This window comes from Hippopotamus amphibius, chromosome 11 (genome assembly GCF_030028045.1).
Source record: "Hippopotamus amphibius kiboko isolate mHipAmp2 chromosome 11, mHipAmp2.hap2, whole genome shotgun sequence".
Taxonomy (NCBI): domain Eukaryota; kingdom Metazoa; phylum Chordata; class Mammalia; order Artiodactyla; family Hippopotamidae; genus Hippopotamus; species Hippopotamus amphibius.
Genome location: NC_080196.1, coordinates 40,669,627 through 40,686,911, shown reverse-complemented (window position 1 = coordinate 40,686,911; position 17,285 = coordinate 40,669,627). Strand labels below are relative to the sequence as shown.

The window sequence follows — 17,285 nt, the reverse complement described above, 5'->3', positions numbered from 1 at the left end:
ATGTAGAGGGGCACCTTTCAGTAGTCTTTACTTCAGATGAAGAGAGTAGTTTGTTGTGAAATAAGCTGGCTAAGCTGCCTACCTGGCTCCTGAATGGTGCTTTTACCCCTTACAGTAGAACAGTCTGGTCTGCTTACCAGATAAGATCTTTGGCATGAGTATTTCAATAAGATAGGCCCTTGCCTGGTCTTACTAGTAATGCTGTATGAGATGTCCTGGGTCGTTCAGTTCAATTCAGTGGTAATTTAATGTTTGATATCTGTTAGACAATGTTTTAGGTACTTTAGAAACTACAGAGTATCAAAAAAGAGACCAAAAAAAGAGTCCTCCTTGAACATTGTACAGATAGATAGCAGTAAACAATGAGGATATAAAAGAGGAAATTGGATAACATGTTAGCAGGCAATGATGCTATGGACAAGAAGAAAAGACAGAGCAGGGAAGGGGAATTGGGAGTGTGAGGGCAGGAAGAGAAATGCAGTTTTAAATGGGGTGGTAAGGATAGGCCTCATTGAGAAGGTGAATTTTGAGCAAAAATTCGAAGAAGTAGAAGAATTAGACTAGTGGATATCTAGAGGAAGAGCATTCCAGACAGAAAGAACCGCCAGTGCAGAGGTCCTGAGGCAGAAGACTGCATGCTATATTGGAATTGCAGCAAGGGGGCCTGTGTGGCTGGAGTAAGGAGGCCAGTGTAGAGCTAAGTGAGAGCAAGGGAGAGAAGTAGATGAAGAAATGAGAGAGATAATTGGGAACAGGATACTGGATTATGTACAGCTTTATCTGCTGCTGAAGGTATTTTTGTGTTTAAGTGAAATGAGAAGCCTTTTGAGAGGAGTGACATGATCTATTTTTCATTTTTACAAAATCACTCTGTCTGCTGTTTTCAGAATAGGCTGTAGTGAGTCCTAAGCATCATTGGGTGTATTTCAGAAGTGTGTGGTTACAAATTGTCAATCCCTGTGATTATTTTAACATTTCTTCCTTCCTTCCTTCCTTCCTTCCTTCCTTTCTTTCTTTCTTTTTCTATTGACTGCATTCGGTCTTCATTACTATGTGCGGGCTTTCTGTAGTTGCAGAGAGTGGGGGCTACTCTTCGTTGCAGTGCGCGGGCTTCCCATTGTGGTGGCAGAGCACAGGCTCTAGGAGCGCAGGCTTCAGTAGTTGCAGAGCATGGGCTCATTAGTTGTGGCTCGCAGGCTCAGTAGTTGTGGTGCATGGGCTTAGTTGCTCTGTGGCATGTGGAATCTTCCCAGACCAGGGATCAAACCTGTGTCCCCTGCATTGGCAGGAGGATTCTTAACCACTATGCAGGTAAGCGCAATCCCTGTGATTATTTTAAATACAGTACTTTGTTTTAATATGGAAATTATTTTTGCCCTTTTTGGTAATTACTTTATCAGATAGGGCTAGCAGTAGTAGAGATGTCAAACTATAGATATAGAAGAGATTTGTTTCTGCATAGATTCTTTCTGATTGTATTATGCTTTTAAAACAAACAAAAAAAGGCAGTAGGGTAGGAGTCTTGACAATTGGGTGTTATCCAGTGAAGCTCTAAAGGGGGCACTGTCTAGAGTACTGATTGTAGAGTTCAGCCTTTTTGCTGGTACAGTACATTTTACTTTGGGAAATGATCATTTGTGCTCTTTATAGTTTAAGTTTAAAGGAGACCATCTTCACAAGAAAAGTGAAAATAAGATTTGTATTATCAGGCTATGAAATCATATTTTCAGCCTAAGAAAGTCCTACTTATTTAGTTACTTTCTAAAGATGGGGGAATTAGGTACACACTGGTAGAATATTCTAACTAAAAGCATGCTTTCTCTCAGCCTGTGCAATGAGTAGTCTTCTGGCTGTATAGAATTTCTTACATTATTGGTAACCATTTAAACACAATACTTAGACTTGAAATTACTGTGTTTGATTTGGTAGTACTGCTTAACACCTTTGTGAACTAGCACAGACATTAGAGAGTTAAGATTTTTAGGTTTTATTTCAAGGCAAATTAAGATAGATTCTAGGTAGAATCATCCAGAACAGTGTTTCCTTTGTTTACCTTTTCTCCTTAAAAATATTTTTGAAATTTGAAAGAATAATCCTCTTACTATTCAGTGTCATAAAATGTAATTATTTGCAAAGCAGTCTTATAAAACAGAAATTGGATTTCCCTTTTCCTCAGCCTGAGCCTTGCAGATTGTTACAATTGGTGTTATGGATATGACAACCATTATCCCAGATTTTCTGGGGAAGTTCTGATTTCACAGTATTAATCAGTTGTTCACAACATTCTCATATATTTGTCAGATTTTTTTTTAATTTATTTTTTTATTTTATTGGTTGCGTTGAGTCTTTTTTGCTGTGCATGGGCTTTCCCCAGCTGCGGTGAGTGAGGGCTACTCTTTGTCGTGGTGCATGGGCTTCTCACTGCCGTGGCTCCTCCTATTGTGGAGCAGTGGCTCTAGGCGCATGGGCTTCAGTCGTTGCAGCACGTGGGCTCAGTAGTTGTGGCTCATGGGCTCTAAAGCGCAGGCTCAATAGTTGTGGCACACGGGCTTAGTTGCTCCTTGGCATGTGGGATCTTCCTGGAGCAGGGCTTGAACCTGTGTCCCTAGCATTGGCAGGCGGATTCTTAACCACTGCGCCACCTAGGAAGCCCCTGTCGGATTTTGTATCCATTTGGGGTTAAAAAAATTCAGTGAGTGTGATTAGGATGGAATATTGCAACATTTATAAAACTTAAAAGAAATCATTCTCTTGACTGAAATTCTGTGTCAACTGGAAGAATTTGGAGGCAGTATGGGCTGTGATTTAAGATCATGGTCTCTGAGATTAAACAATTTTGGATTCAGCCCCTGACATTACCACTCTTTTAACCTTGAGCAGATTGTATATACTTGTTCTGATTGTGTTTCCTCATTAGCAAAATGGGAATACTACTGGAACTTACATGATAGAGTTGTTGGGAAGAGTGCATGAGGCATGGGCATAATAAATAGTGCTTGGCGTGAAGCAAGCATGAATGTCTTTGGTTATGTTATGTTGATCTTGGAACATCTCTTAAATCAGAACAACCTTTATGAAAACATTTCAAGAAAGCCAGTATAGTCTTTAAGTGACATTTATTCCACTCTTTCCTCAAGGCAACATAAACATGCAAGTTTTAAGAATGTGAAATGCTAAAATCTTACCGAACGTTATATCTATGCTAAGTCCTATTGCTCTCCATGAAATTGGGAAGTAACCATAGCAGCCAAACAGAGAAATTAGGAAACAGAAAAAAAAGGTAATTCTTCTTTGAGGAAAGAAAGTAATAAATGTAGTGAGGATGTGTGTGTGTGTAAAGAGAGGTCATACATGTATAGTCATATGAGACATTAATATACCTTTAAATTTACTGGCCTGGTTTCTTTTCTTCCAAATTTATTAAAAAAATAAAAATGAAGTCAGCATTTTTTTAATAGCTCAATTGATACACATTATTATTCAGCCTCAGGAATGGGTAATGATTCTCACAGTAGATAAAACTTAACTGAATTTTTAAAAATTCAGCCTCCTTAGTACTGATTGTGGTTTGTATGTTCTCATAGCAGTGTGATACAGTAATGAGTGGGTAAGGCATTGTGCCTAGAATATCTACAGTGAACCTGTTGGACTTGAATGTAATCGTTCCCTAATCTTACAATGAAAGGACAGGATAAATATCCAACACCACACCTGTGAGAAGTTCTAGAATGCCTCATCTTGCTTGCAGATAAAATGTATTCCTCCTTCCTTTAAATACAGGATCCAGCTCCTGTTAGTACTCACTCTGGGGAGTCAAAATGCATTTTGAAATGTAATAATGAGTTATACAAAAACTCAGGAATGAGCTAAAAACAATTATTCAAGTACAAAGCATCCTAAATACTCTTACTAAAAATGTTATTTTAGATGTTTCTCTACCATGTTATCCTTGGAATGAAAGTCTAGAAAACAATTTAAAATTAAATTATATTTGTATGTTATAATCGTTATATAATGAAGTAGAAAATAGTGAATACAAATGGCAAAACAAATTACAGTGATTTATAACGGGAAGGAAAAAGCATATGAAATAATTATAAAATACATATTTTGATTGCTCAAAAAAAACAAATACTGAAATATTGTCAGTGAACAACATCCTTTTACCAGTCATTCCTGAAAAAGGAGAGTTATAATTTGAAAATTTAAAGTTACTATTTTATTTATTTTTTATTGAAGTATAGTTGATTTAGAATGTTGTGTTCGTTTCTGGTGTACAGCAAAGTGATTCGGGGGTGGGTGTGTGTGTGTATATCCTTTTTCATATTCTTTTCCATTATGGTTTATTACAGAATATTGAATATAGTTCTCTGTGCTGTACAGTAGGACCTGGTTATCTGTTTTATATACAGTAGTTTGTATCTGGTAATCCCAAACTCCTGATTTATCTCTCTCCCTGCTTCCCCTTTGGTAACCATAAGTTTATTTTCTATGTTTGTGAGTCTGTTTCTGTTTTGTGAATAAATTCATTTGAAGATACTCCTATTTTAGAACCTACAACTTGGAGGATATATAATGAGATGAAAATGTAATGGTAGATTTAAAAATGTGGCCATGCATTTAGTTATACTGTATATTTCTCATGCAGTAATAACATTTTTAAGAAAACCGATACTAACACATATATCATTCTAATCTCCATCTTTGCTTTTTTTCTTTTCTTTAGAGAACCTAGGAGAAGATGTCAAGTAGGAACAAGTATAAAAATTTTTAGAAAAATAGATGACAAGTAGTAAAGTTAGAATAGTGAAGTTGAACATGAATCCCCCATGAATAGTTATAATTTAGCTGTCATTGTGGTACTTACCGAGTCTGGACTTCTAATAGTCTTATGAAAAGCAGAGCTTTCTTAGGGTTTCTGAATTATTGTGTAACTCTCCATTAACTTCTAGGTACCTGGTGACCCATCTCATGGGGGCAGATCTGAACAACATTGTGAAATGTCAGAAGCTTACGGATGACCACGTTCAGTTCCTTATCTACCAGATTCTCCGTGGTCTCAAGGTACAGGCAGTATTAATAACAATTTTGAAGAATGAATTCTCCCTCTCCCTCTCTCCCTTCTATTTAGGGCTTAAGGGAAAACAAACAAAACTTTTCTTACAGAAGATTTAGTACAAAAATCACAAATACAGTCATACTATAAAGAACTCCTGTGTTTACTCAGTGAACACAGTTACCAACATATGGCTAATCTTATTTCTTTCATATTCCCCCAAAACATGGATTATTTTAAGGCAAGTGTAGACATCATATCATTTCCACCCATCGATACTTCTGTAGGCATGTCTGAGAGTTAAGGACTCTTCATTATCACATCTAAACAGTAATAACAATTTCTTGATGTAATCTAATATCTGTCAGTGTCATGTTAAAACTTTGAAAACATCCTCAAGGAGGCTAATTTATTTGTGGCAGGGGCAGATAAAACCACCTTTAATATTTAACAGCTTGAGTCCTATTGCACTCCAGAGCACCCACCAGAAAATAGGTTGAAAGCTCTATTTCACTCATACTCCAGCTCTATGAATAGAGTTGATAGTATGGAAATCATAGTTATGATAAATGTATAGACTACTGATAATTACTTGTCCTGATTTCTAACCCTGCTGTTAGTATTAGCATTTCTTATTGACTCATAAAAATGTGCTTCAAATATATCATATAATATGACAATAGAAGGTTGGAGATAACTGTAACTGATTTTTTGCTTTTTCACAGTATATACATTCAGCTGACATAATTCACAGGGTAGGTATTGTGTTTTGATTAAATTATTGGGGTGTGGGTGGGGAGACTGGCAAGATCCTAATCTAAGCTTACTTTAGCCATTGAAACATTGATTGCAACTTTGCTCTAGGTTTAAACTAATTAAAGAAACGTATAGTTTTTACCTATTTAAGGCTAATGAGGACTAGATAGTGGCTATAGAATGGAGATTGTCTGTTTATAGCTGGATGAAGTCTTTTATGTTTAGCTTTTCATCATTACCTTTAGGGAGAGAATTTACCATGCATCATAAAGTTGATCCTGTCCTCTCTTATTTGCTTCCTAGGACCTAAAACCTAGTAATCTAGCTGTGAATGAAGACTGTGAGCTGAAGGTAGGATGAAGTGACAGTGGTAATTGTTTCACCTTTTAATTATATGTTTGACTAACCAGGCAAATTTATATAGGGGATGGGTTTAAAAAGCTATGACTTTTTATCTGAAAATTCATATTGTCCTTAGGAATATCATTAGACTTTGAAGTTTAAACTGGAGATTTAGTAAGCTTTAGTTTAAAGTTGATATTGAAGGTAGCATCAGGTGTCTTGTTTTCATTCTAAAATAAAGTTAAATTAGAAATTTACTATATTAGTTATAATAAAGGAGAATTATAGTATGAATATCAAGTTAGTCCTTTTGAATAATTATTAGATTATATCGGTTTCTAAGAGAAAAAATGGCAGAAACCCGCTTATTCCAAATAATTCAAAGAAGAGATAGTCTTTGAAGAACAAACAACTCTGAAATTTTAACTTTGTTTCATTTCTTTTTTTACTCAATTTTTTCAAAACATAATTCATAATAAAATGCATCATTTTAAGTGTATATTTGACAAATTTATATCGCTATGTGACCACCAACACAATTATGATAAAGGACATATCCATCACTCCAGAAAGTTCCGTCGTGCCCCTTCCTAGCCAGTACCCACCCCTCTACCCCCTAACCCTTTCTGACACTATAGAGTAGATTTACCTATTCTGGAGTTTCATGCAAGTGGAATCATACAGTATTTTTCTATGTGTGTCTGACTTTTGCTTAGTATAATATTATTGAGATCCATCTGTAATGTGTGTATCAAAAGCTCATTCCTTTTTGTTGCCAAGTAGATCCATTTTAGGACTATACCACAATTTGTTTGTCCATCACCTATTGATAGATACCTGCTTCAGTCCCATTTCAGGGCTCTGTAAAGCTGCTATGAATATTCATGTGCAAGCCTTTGTGTAGAACATATATTTTCATTGCTCTTGGATAAGTGCCTAGCAGTGGCATTTTTGTTTTGCTTTTTGTGATTCTTTTTTTTTTTTTTTTTAAGTTCTTGCTGTGTTCCCCATGGATTCTAAGCATGGACTAGGAAATATGTTTATGAAAGTGCTGCATTGGTCTCACTTTTTATAAGGCGCTAGAGTTTTTTCCCCCCCTTAGGAGTTTGTTCCAGTGCCTCATTTCTTTTCTCTCCCTTAGATCTTGGATTTCGGACTGGCTCGACATACAGATGATGAAATGACAGGCTATGTGGCCACTAGGTGGTACAGGGCTCCTGAGATCATGCTGAACTGGATGCATTACAACCAGACAGGTACTACTTGCACTGGTTATTTGGGGCCTTATTAATACCATGTTGGTATTAATTAGGGGTTCTCAGAAGTATATTTGGGGTTCTCAGAAGTGAAGATGGGGGGAGTAGGAGAAAACATTTTTTTTCTTCCCTTAGTGACCCTTTTAAGTCCACGAATAGAAAATATTTCAGTTGCTCAGAATACAGAAAGTGGGGTTTTTCAAACTTTGTGATTTAACAGTCAGCTTTTTACTTATTTATATTTTCAACATAGTCTCTCATATTCTCTCAGAATTTCTACCTGAAGACATTGAGTTCATAATATTAACCTCTCAGTATTACTTGGGAGAATCCATTATTTCTACCAGTAAGAAACCTTTGCCCCTTTGTGAGCAGCTTATATCTCTTGCCATAACTGTGTTTTGACTTAGCCCACCTATGAAGCCCTTGAATGTGGTGAAGGTCTTAGCTTATTTGTTTCTGTGAAAACGAGTATGATTGTTGAACCTCAGATGTCTTAAATATTTGAGTATTTCATCCCCTAACTATAGTTCCATTTGTAGCCAAGTATAATAGTGACATTGTATTATTTTTATTTCTCTTTAATTTTGCCAGTTGATATTTGGTCAGTGGGATGCATAATGGCCGAGCTGTTGACTGGAAGAACATTGTTTCCTGGTACAGACCGTATCCTTTAAAAAGTTTTGGGTTCTTGTTTCTTGTCTGTATTTTGGTGTCCATGGAAGTATATTACTTTTGCCTATCTCTAGAAAGGGTTTTCAGTTACTTGCTTTTACAGTCCTGATATCCATTGTGAGATCTTCCCTCTTGCCTTGCTAAGAAAGAGGCTTCAATTTACTTTTGTGAGTTGCAAAAATTCTTCATAATCTGGAAAGCCCTTTAAATCTTTCATATGTCATCTTTTTTGCAGCAAGTTCCTTATTATATTAATTTTCCCACAGCCATTCTGCGACCTGAGTGTATTGGTGAGTTCTTGATCTCAATGACTGGTTTAGTCTTCTTGCACCAACACTCAATGAACACAAGATAACCATTTATAAATCAGGGGCATCTTGCTTTTGTGTTTGGTTTACAAATTAAGAAGGCTGTATTTGGTGCTTGTAATGATACACCTGCCGACTCGTTATGTTTATTGTTTAACAACAAATAATAAAAGCAAGGAGATAAGGTCACCCTGTCTTGTGCCTTTTTTTTTTACCCTCAGTAGGACTTCATTTTTATCCCAGATTTAGCCAAACCTTAATTTACTTCTAGATTTATTGTCTAGTTTATGGTTTCTCGTGGCTCCTTTATTTTAGCCCCTTTTCTGTCTGCTGCATGCCCGTTTCACAGTGTAGTAATAATATCACCAAAACATGATTTGTTGTAACTCCCATCAGTTCCACTTGGGGAAGATACTTAGGCAAGAAAGAATTTTGAAATATTTGTCTAGAATTAGGTTTGAAGATTTTTGTAAAGTTCATTTGACTAGCCTTCCGTGGGTTTGGTTGAGCATTTAGAGATGCTGCAATTGCCTGTATTCTATCATGATTAGAGACCTGAAAGCTGTGTTAGCACCTCACCTAAGCAAACTCATTGAGTTTGTAAACCAGGATGTCAGTTTACTGGCTTACAGTTGGAATGTTACTGCTGTGGTGACTGTGATGTTTATGCTATTGATCCACATATTCTATCTTCTGCTACTTTCCTAATGAACTGAAAAACCTCTTCCCTCAGCCGTTTATTTCTGTCTGAATATTACTAGATTGATATAGTCTCCTTATATAGCTCACCTTATTCCTCCTCATCCCCAGATTCTAATTTTAAAACCTAGTGTTTCTCCTTTGTCCTTTGCTTCATTTACTTTATACCTGTTTCTTAGACATTTGATATATGCATTATAGTCCAAGCTAAGAGAATTAGGGAAAATTTGTAATTTTCTTTTTCCTCAGGTACGTAAACCTCAGAGTCCCTTTCTTTAGTCTATCCTTCTGAGCACGCTGCTCTGATGCTCTCCTCTGTTCGCCCACCCCTTCCTCTTCTTTGCATCTGTATTTCCATCTATAGTCAGTCATGGACACATACCTACATAGACACACAAAGTGATAGAGAGACACAGTAGAGCATACTGGTTAGGAGCACATGCTCTAGAATCAGACTTCCAGGATTGAGCTCTTATTTAGCTCTTTTACTCCCAGCTCTGAATTTGACCAAGTTGTCTAACCTCTGCCTCTCGGTTTCCTGAACTGTAAACTACTAATAATAGTATATACTTCACAAGGTGGTTGTGAGAATCCAGTGAGATGATGTCTAGAGAGTACTTAGAACAGAGCCTGCCAGTAAGTGTTAGCCATCATCTTCATCAGTGATGCTTGGGAAGTAGTGTCTCCCTTCATCTTCCCACTTTATCTGCTTATGAATCATTAAAGGCTAGTTTTTTGTTTTATTTAAATTCTGTAACAGGTAGTAAAGGATGGATCCCCTTGGCAGGCTACTGGTAGAAAGGTTTCAAAGCAGTTGGTGTGTGCCCTGTGGCCCTGTCTCAATGACAGTTGCCTACTGATGGCTTGACCCTTTTAAAATGCTAACTCTCAGCCTCTAAGAAGCCTTCCCTTTTATGCCTGCTTCTTTTCCTTCTGTGAGCTTTATGTAGAAAACCTAGCATTTAAACTTTTTACCAGGAGATTCTCTTTTTAATAACATGAGAATTTATTTCAAAATTCTTATTTTAGTAATACACTGTTTCTTTTCTACTTGTCTCCTTTTCAGACAGATGTTCTCCTGGATTGGAAAACTCAAATTCAGAGGATTTGTGTTTGTAATATACATAACTCTCTTCTTATCAGTTGCCATCTGTGTGGATGTAGCTTTGGTTGCCTGACAAGGGGAGAAGAAAATGTTTTCTATTACTTTTTCAAATCCCCAGTTGATTCTAGTGTGCAACCAGTGTTGAGTACAACTAGAGTTTAACCTGGTTGAATTTTAGTTTTAACCTTTCAGGCTGACCCTGAAAAAGTTACTTGGTTAGAAATTTTTCCTCATTTGTTTTTTTTAGGGTACCAGTGAGATCAGAAAAATGAAGAATCTAGGATTATCTACTTGGGGACCTAGAAAGATGTTAGAAAACATCTAGTCGAACCCCCTGTTTTTCTGGATAAGGAAACCAAGAACCCAGAAAAGATAGATACAAACTCTTTATCTATGTATGACTCAGGTCACAGGTTTTTGTTGTTGTTTGTTTGGCTGCGTTTGGATGTTCATGGCAGCACATGGGCTTTCTCTAGTTGTGGCGAGCAGGTGCTACTCTTCATTGCGGTGCGCGGACTTCTTATTGCAGTGGCTTCTCTTGTTGCAGAGCACGGGCTCTCGGCCAGCCTATTCTCCTGATTTCTGAAACTCCTTTTCTTAAAACCTTTGCAGAATGTGCTGGCCCCACACACTCTTTCTTTGCCCAGAAAGGCATGCAGCTACTGCTTTTTTATGACTTTTCAATGCATGCAGCTAAATGCCAAGGCAATCTCTATAGCATGCTCTTTATTTGAGTACACAGTTTTCTCCCTGTTTTCCTCATTTATTATTCACCTTGCATTTGCAACTGGTGGTTTTAGCTTCTAGATAAGAACTGTCTAGCAGAACTTGCTGTGGGCTTAAACATGGTTTATGTATGTACTGTCCATTATGGTGGTTGGCAGCTACCAGCCACATGTAGCTATTGAGCACTTAAAATGTGGCCAGTGAAACTTAGGAACTGAATTTAAAATATTTTTGTGGTTAAATGTGTTCATATAAGGGGCTTCCCTGGTGGCACAGTGGTTAAGAATCTGCCTGCCAATGCAGGGGACACGAGTTCGATCCCTGGGCCAGGAAGATCCCACATGCCACAGAGCAGCTAAACCTGTGCACCACAACTACTGAGCCTGCGCGCCTAGAGCCCGTGTGCAGCAACGAAGACCCAGTGCAGCCAAAAATAAAATAAATAAATAATAAAATAAAAATCTTAAAAAAAAATGTAAATTTTTCACATAAAATTTGCCATTTTAACTTTTTTTTATTGTGGTAAAATAAACATAACATGAAATTTACCATTTTAACCCTTTTAAAGTATACAATCCAGTGTCACTAATTACATTCATAAAATTGTACACCATCACCACTATCTGTGTCCAAAATATTTTCATCACCCCAAACAGAAACTGTACCCATTAAACAAAAACTCCCCATTCTTCCCTTCCACAGCCTCTGGTTACCTCTCTTCTGTTTTCTGTCTCTGTGAATTTGCTTATCCTAATATTTAATATTAAGTGGGCTCACACAATATTTGTCTTTTTGTGTCTGAATTATTTCACTTAGCATGTTTTCAGAGTTCATGGATCAGAACTTCATTCTTTTTTATAGCTGAATACTATTCCATTGTATCAATATAACACATTTTATTTATCCATTCATCTGTTCATAGACAGTTGGGTTGTTTCCACCTTTTGGCTATTGTGAATAGTGCTGCAATGAGCACTGGCATACAAGTATCTCTTTGAGTCCCTGCTTTCACTTCCATTGGGTATATATCTAGGAGTGGAATTGTTGGGTCATATGGTAATTCTGTGTTTAACTTTTTGAGGAGCAGTCATTGTTTCCCACAGCAATTTCACCATTTTACATGCCCACCAGTGATATATGAGCAATTTCTCCACATTTTCACCAACAGTTGTTCCTTTTCTCCCTCCCTACCTCCCTTCCTTCCTTCCATCCTTCTTTTTTAAGTTATAGCCATCCTAAGTGAGTATGAAGTGTTATTTTTTTTGTGGTTTTGATTTGCATTTCTTTAATGACTAATAATGTTGAGTATCTTTCCCTGTGTTTATTGGCCATTTGTATTGATATCTTATTTGGAGAAATATCTGTTTGAGGCCTTTACCTATCTTTTAATTGGGTTGTCTTTTTGTTGTTGAGTTTTAGGAGTTCTTTATATATTCTGGATATTAAGCCTTGCAAGTGTGATTTGCAAATATTTTCTCCCATTCTGTGGGCTGTCTATTCACTTTTTTGATAATGTCCTTTGATGTACAGAGGTTTTAATTTTGATGAAGTTCCAATTTATTTTTTCTTTTTGTTGTTCATGCTTTTAATGTCATTTCTAAGAATGTATTACCAAATTCAAGGTTATGAAGATTTACACTATTTTCTACTAAGAGCTTTATGGGTATATCTCTTTTTCTTAGGCCTTTGATCCATTTTGAGTTAATTTTGTGTATGATGTGAGGTTGGGGTCCAACTTTATACTCTTGCATGTGGAAATTCAGTTGTCCCAGTACCGTTTATTGAAGAGACTATCCTCTCCTACTGAATGGGTTTGGCACTTCTGTCAAAGATCAGTTCTGTTCCATTGGTCTACATATCTGTCCTTATAGCAGTACCTGCTTACTGTAGCTTTATAGTAAGTTTTGAAATCAAGAAGTATAAGTCCTTCAACTTTGTTCTCATTTTCAAGATTTTTTTTTTTTAATTTGGCTCTTTGGGCTCCCTTATAATTCCATCTGAATTTGAGGATTGGCTTTTCCATTTTTGCAGAGAAGGCTGTTGAAATTTTGCTGGAGGTTGTGTTGAATTTTTAGGTTACTTTGGGTAATATTGACATCTTAACAATATTAAGCCTTCCTATTCATGAATATGAGATGTCTTTCCACTTATTTAGGTCTCCTTTAATTTCTTTCAGCAGTGTTTTATCATTTTCATTGGACAAGTTTTTCACCTCCTTGGTTAAATTTATTCTTAGGTATTTTCCTAGCATCTTTAACCTGCTGTTTTAAATAGAATTGCTTTCTTAACTTCCTTTTTGGTTTGTTCATTGTTGTGTAGAAACAATTGATTTTTGTTTGTTGATCTTCTAGCCTGCAACTTTACACAGTTGAAAGCTGAGAGCTCTAGCTTTCTTGTGGATTCTTTGGTATTTTCTCTATGTAAGATCGTGTCATCTGCAAATAGAGATAGTTTTACTTCTTCCTTTCAAATTTAGATGTTTTATTTTTTTCTTGTATCTAATTGCTCTGGCTAGAACTTCCAGTACAATGTTGAAAAGCAGTGGTGAAAGTGAGCAGATGTCTTGTTCTTCTCTCTCAGTCTTGAGTATAATTTAGCTCTGCATTTTTCATAAATATTCTTTATCATGGCAAGGAGTTCTCTTCTATTCATAGTTTCATGAGTGTGTTTATCTGAATTTTAAATTTTATTAGATTTTCTTTAGATTACACTTGAATTTAATCACATGTGATTATTGGTATTGTATTGGACTCTGCAGTTTTAGATCTCTATAGGTCATCTTTTTTATTTTTTAAAGGAAATTATAAATTGATCTCTCTTTTTAAAAAAAATTTTATTTTTTATTTTTGGCTGCATTGGGTCTTCGTTGCTGCGTATGAGCTTTCTCAAGTTGCAAGTTGCGGTGAGTGGAGGCAACTCTTTGTTGTCGTGCACAGGCTTCTCATTGTGGTGGCTTCTCTTGTTGTGGAGCATGGGCTCTAAGGTGCATGGGCTTCAGTAGTTGTGCTTTGTGGGCTCTAGAGCACAGGCTCAGTAATTGGCGCACAGGCTCTGTGGCCTATGGTATCTTCCCGGATCAGGGATGGAACCCATGTCCCCTGCATTGGCAGGCGGATTCTTAACCACTACACCACCAGGGAAGTCCCTACAAGTCATCTTCTTATTCTACCTTTTTCTCATTTTTTTTGTTATTAGTCTTGAGAGAATCTTTTGTTCCTAGTTGTTAATAATCTTGGAGTTCCCCTAAAGATATACTAATTTTTGTCTTAAAGCTAATTATGTTTTTAGGTTAGAAATTATTCTCGTTTGTGACTTTGCAAAACCCTTTCAACTAGCTCAAAAATAGTACTATTGTGTTTTTTTTTTTTTAAAGAATGGAGCCCTTCCTCATAAGTCTAGTTGACTGGGTGTATATATTAAGTGGACACACCTGAGAGAACGTGTATATTAGAAGAGTCGGGACTTCCCTGATGGTCCAGTGGCGAAGACTCAGCACTGCCAATGCAGGGAGCTGGGGTTTGATCCCTGGTCAGGGAACTACATTCTACATGCCACAACTAAGAGTTCGCCTGCCACAACTAAAGATCTCACATGCCGCAACAAAAAATCCCGCACACGGCAACAAAGATTCCCACGGGCCACAACCAAGACCTGGCGCAGCCAAATAAATAAATATTTTTAAATAAATAAATAAATAGAGGCAGCAGGTGTGGACACAGAATGTGTCTTTAGGTATAATGCCAACTTATTTCAAAAACCATTGGTTCTGAAAAGAGCAAGCCAGTTAGAAAATGTTATTACTAATGCTTAACAGTCTGCACCCTAAGGAAGAGAAAAAATGAGTTTCGTAGCACTGTTACACGTCAAATGTTGTTTTCTCTTCCAGAGACCTCAGCCTTGGCTTACTGTTGTTTTCCTTTTCTAGGTAATCAAAGGAATTTCCTTCATGTGTAAAACTTTTCTTTCCTTCTTTCATTTTAATAGAAATGGTACTCTTAAGACATTAACCAAAAGATAATAACACTTCTGCCATCAGCTTGCTGCCCTACTTCATATGAATTTTCTTAGTGTTTATTGGCTTCTTAATTCTACTTTATTTTTTCTTCTTTTGATTCTTTTCAAACATTTTATGAACTACTTAGGACATACAAAAAGAGAAGGAGTAATAAATGAACACATGTTTATGTGTCCCAGATTATGAAATAAAACATTGCCAGTAGAGCTAAAACTTCTGGTATGCCCCTTCCTGTCACGTCTACCCCTTTCTTTCAGACATTGGTTTCAAATAATCTCTCATTTTTAAAAAAAGAGTTGTACTTCAGACACTAAAAGCAAGTGTCCTAACAAATGTTGAAGAAGAAAAAAATATTTTATTAGGTTATTTGCCTTTTCTTCTCTAACTTGAGAATGTATTTCCCCATTTGAAAAGGCTAGAATTCTCAGGTTTGTCCGCAAACCTAAGTACCTTAAGAAAATTTCCTTGTATGAGAGTGAAAATGACTATTTTGATGACCAAGAAGAGAAGGAGGTAAGCTAAGTCCCATTCTAGTCCACCTGTCTGTCAGCCAGGAGAACTTCCACAGGTCAATGTTCCAGCTTTGCCTCACATGGATTTTTTTTTTTTAACTGCAGCTCATAAGCAGGAGTAGTCTCAGGTAGGTTCTGCAAATAGTCCTGTTATTCATCTTCAACTCTCCAGCCCACAGAGGTGTCCTAGGAGTTGCCTAGAACACTTAGAAGTAAATAGAACATCCCTCTTGTACTTTCCCTGTAAATACCCCATTACCCTTAGGTTTTTTTCCTCACCTGTTCATTCTGGCTACCTTTTAATTTTGTTACAAAGGACCTAGTCTGAAGAGTAAACTTAGGTCTAAGTTGTTTTAGGAAGAATCAGGAGATTTATGATTTAAATTTTGACATTGTGATTATTACAATTAAAACACATTTTTGACTAACAATAAAAATATCTGCTATCTTGGGAAAAAAGAATTAAACCTGTTAAGAAGGATGGCTTGCTGTGGAAATAATTGTCATGATGTGGTAAACTTTGCTTTGCTCTGCTTATATAGCTACTTGAAGCTCCTTCTGGCCTTAACTGCCTGGACAAATTGTAGTGGCCTTACAGTAGCTGGTATTATTGGAAGACTCACCTGTATTTCAGTGGATTTGCCAGCTCTTGGAGAACCTATGGTGATTTCCTCTGAGGTTTGCATGCTTTGACTTCTTTCATGCAAGTGCTTTTAGCTACTAAGTAGATTTTTATTTTGCATTGTGTGTCTACTAATCTCCTAAGTATTGGCTGTCATGCTGTACCAGCTCTCTTTGTCCATACCCCTTACACACTTATTGCACTGTATTTATATACTCTTCATGATGTAAACATTTCAGATGGAGTGTTTGCATATGAAATGAAGCAACTTTTCTTGACTTCTTTTTTGTATGTAGACTTTCCATTATAGTATGGTCATTCTAGATTTCTCAGGGCAAGACAGAGGGGTGGAGCTGAGTTGAAAAGTGTATTACAGGGTCTTTTTAAGTTAATATTTATGGAGCTACTCAGTGGAAGGTGCTGGAAATAAGATGGTACCTGTCCTCCAAACCAGAATGATCATACTCAGCAGAGTCACTTGAACAAATGTCTGCTGTCTGCTTGTAAAACAGGATGGAGTGATAAAAAATACAGTAATAGAGGTATAAGTAAGTTACTGAGAAGAAGCAGAGATTAATTCAAACTCAGGATATCCAGGAAGACGTCATGGCAGAGTTCTTGTTTGAGCAGAACTTTGAAGAGTAAATAAGGAGAGAAAAGGTTTGGTAGGCAGGGAGGATGGAGGGTATTCCTGTTTATGACTTGGAGAAATAAGAAGTTGAAAGTTTAAAAGTGCCTGGAATCATTTGGTGTGAGTTGAAGCATTGAGCGCAGTAAGGAATAATAATTTGAGGGAGAGTCAGAAAAGAGTCTTGATGCCGAATCAGGGAAGGCTGTGAATTTTGAGGTTGAGGAATTGGGGCTTTATTCTTCAGGCCTGAGAGAGTTTCACACTGGCTGAGATGAGAGAAAGACATGGGGTCCCCCAAGTCATTGCTGTCATGACCACTGTGACCAGTGGTAGTGGCATACTTTTCAGGTATGTTGGGATGAAGTTAAGACATTTGAGAAATTCACGGTCCAGAGTCTTCCTCAGAGGGAGTATAAAACATGGCTCTCATTTTCAGTAGTCATAAGTCTCTTAAACAAGAGTACTGATCTCAGTAGTATTATTTCTAGATATTAGTTTTGGTGCATATATTGTAAAACTGCCTGTTTGAAAATTTAAGTAGTCCAGTTTTTTTTCTCAAATGTGATATACTTTATCTGGTGT

General features: G+C 36.8%; 1 protein-coding gene across 8 annotated transcripts in view; it reads left to right on the top strand.

Moving 5' to 3' along the window:
- Positions 1-17,285, top strand: part of MAPK14 (mitogen-activated protein kinase 14) — a 73,471-nt gene that overhangs the window by 39,292 nt on the left and 16,894 nt on the right. For 7 of the 8 annotated variants that reach the window (XR_009048044.1, XM_057699412.1, XM_057699411.1 and 4 more), the window contains exons 4-8: positions 4,953-5,064; positions 5,782-5,811; positions 6,116-6,163; positions 7,296-7,410; positions 8,005-8,076. Coding sequence is in view for 7 of the 8 variants with exons in the window: in XM_057699412.1 (XP_057555395.1) it covers positions 4,953-5,064; positions 5,782-5,811; positions 6,116-6,163; positions 7,296-7,410; positions 8,005-8,076 (377 nt within the window). In the remaining variant the exon portion in view is untranslated. The remainder of the gene's footprint in view (positions 1-4,952; positions 5,065-5,781; positions 5,812-6,115; positions 6,164-7,295; positions 7,411-8,004; positions 8,077-17,285) is intronic. The other variant, XM_057699414.1, reaches the window with a different exon arrangement.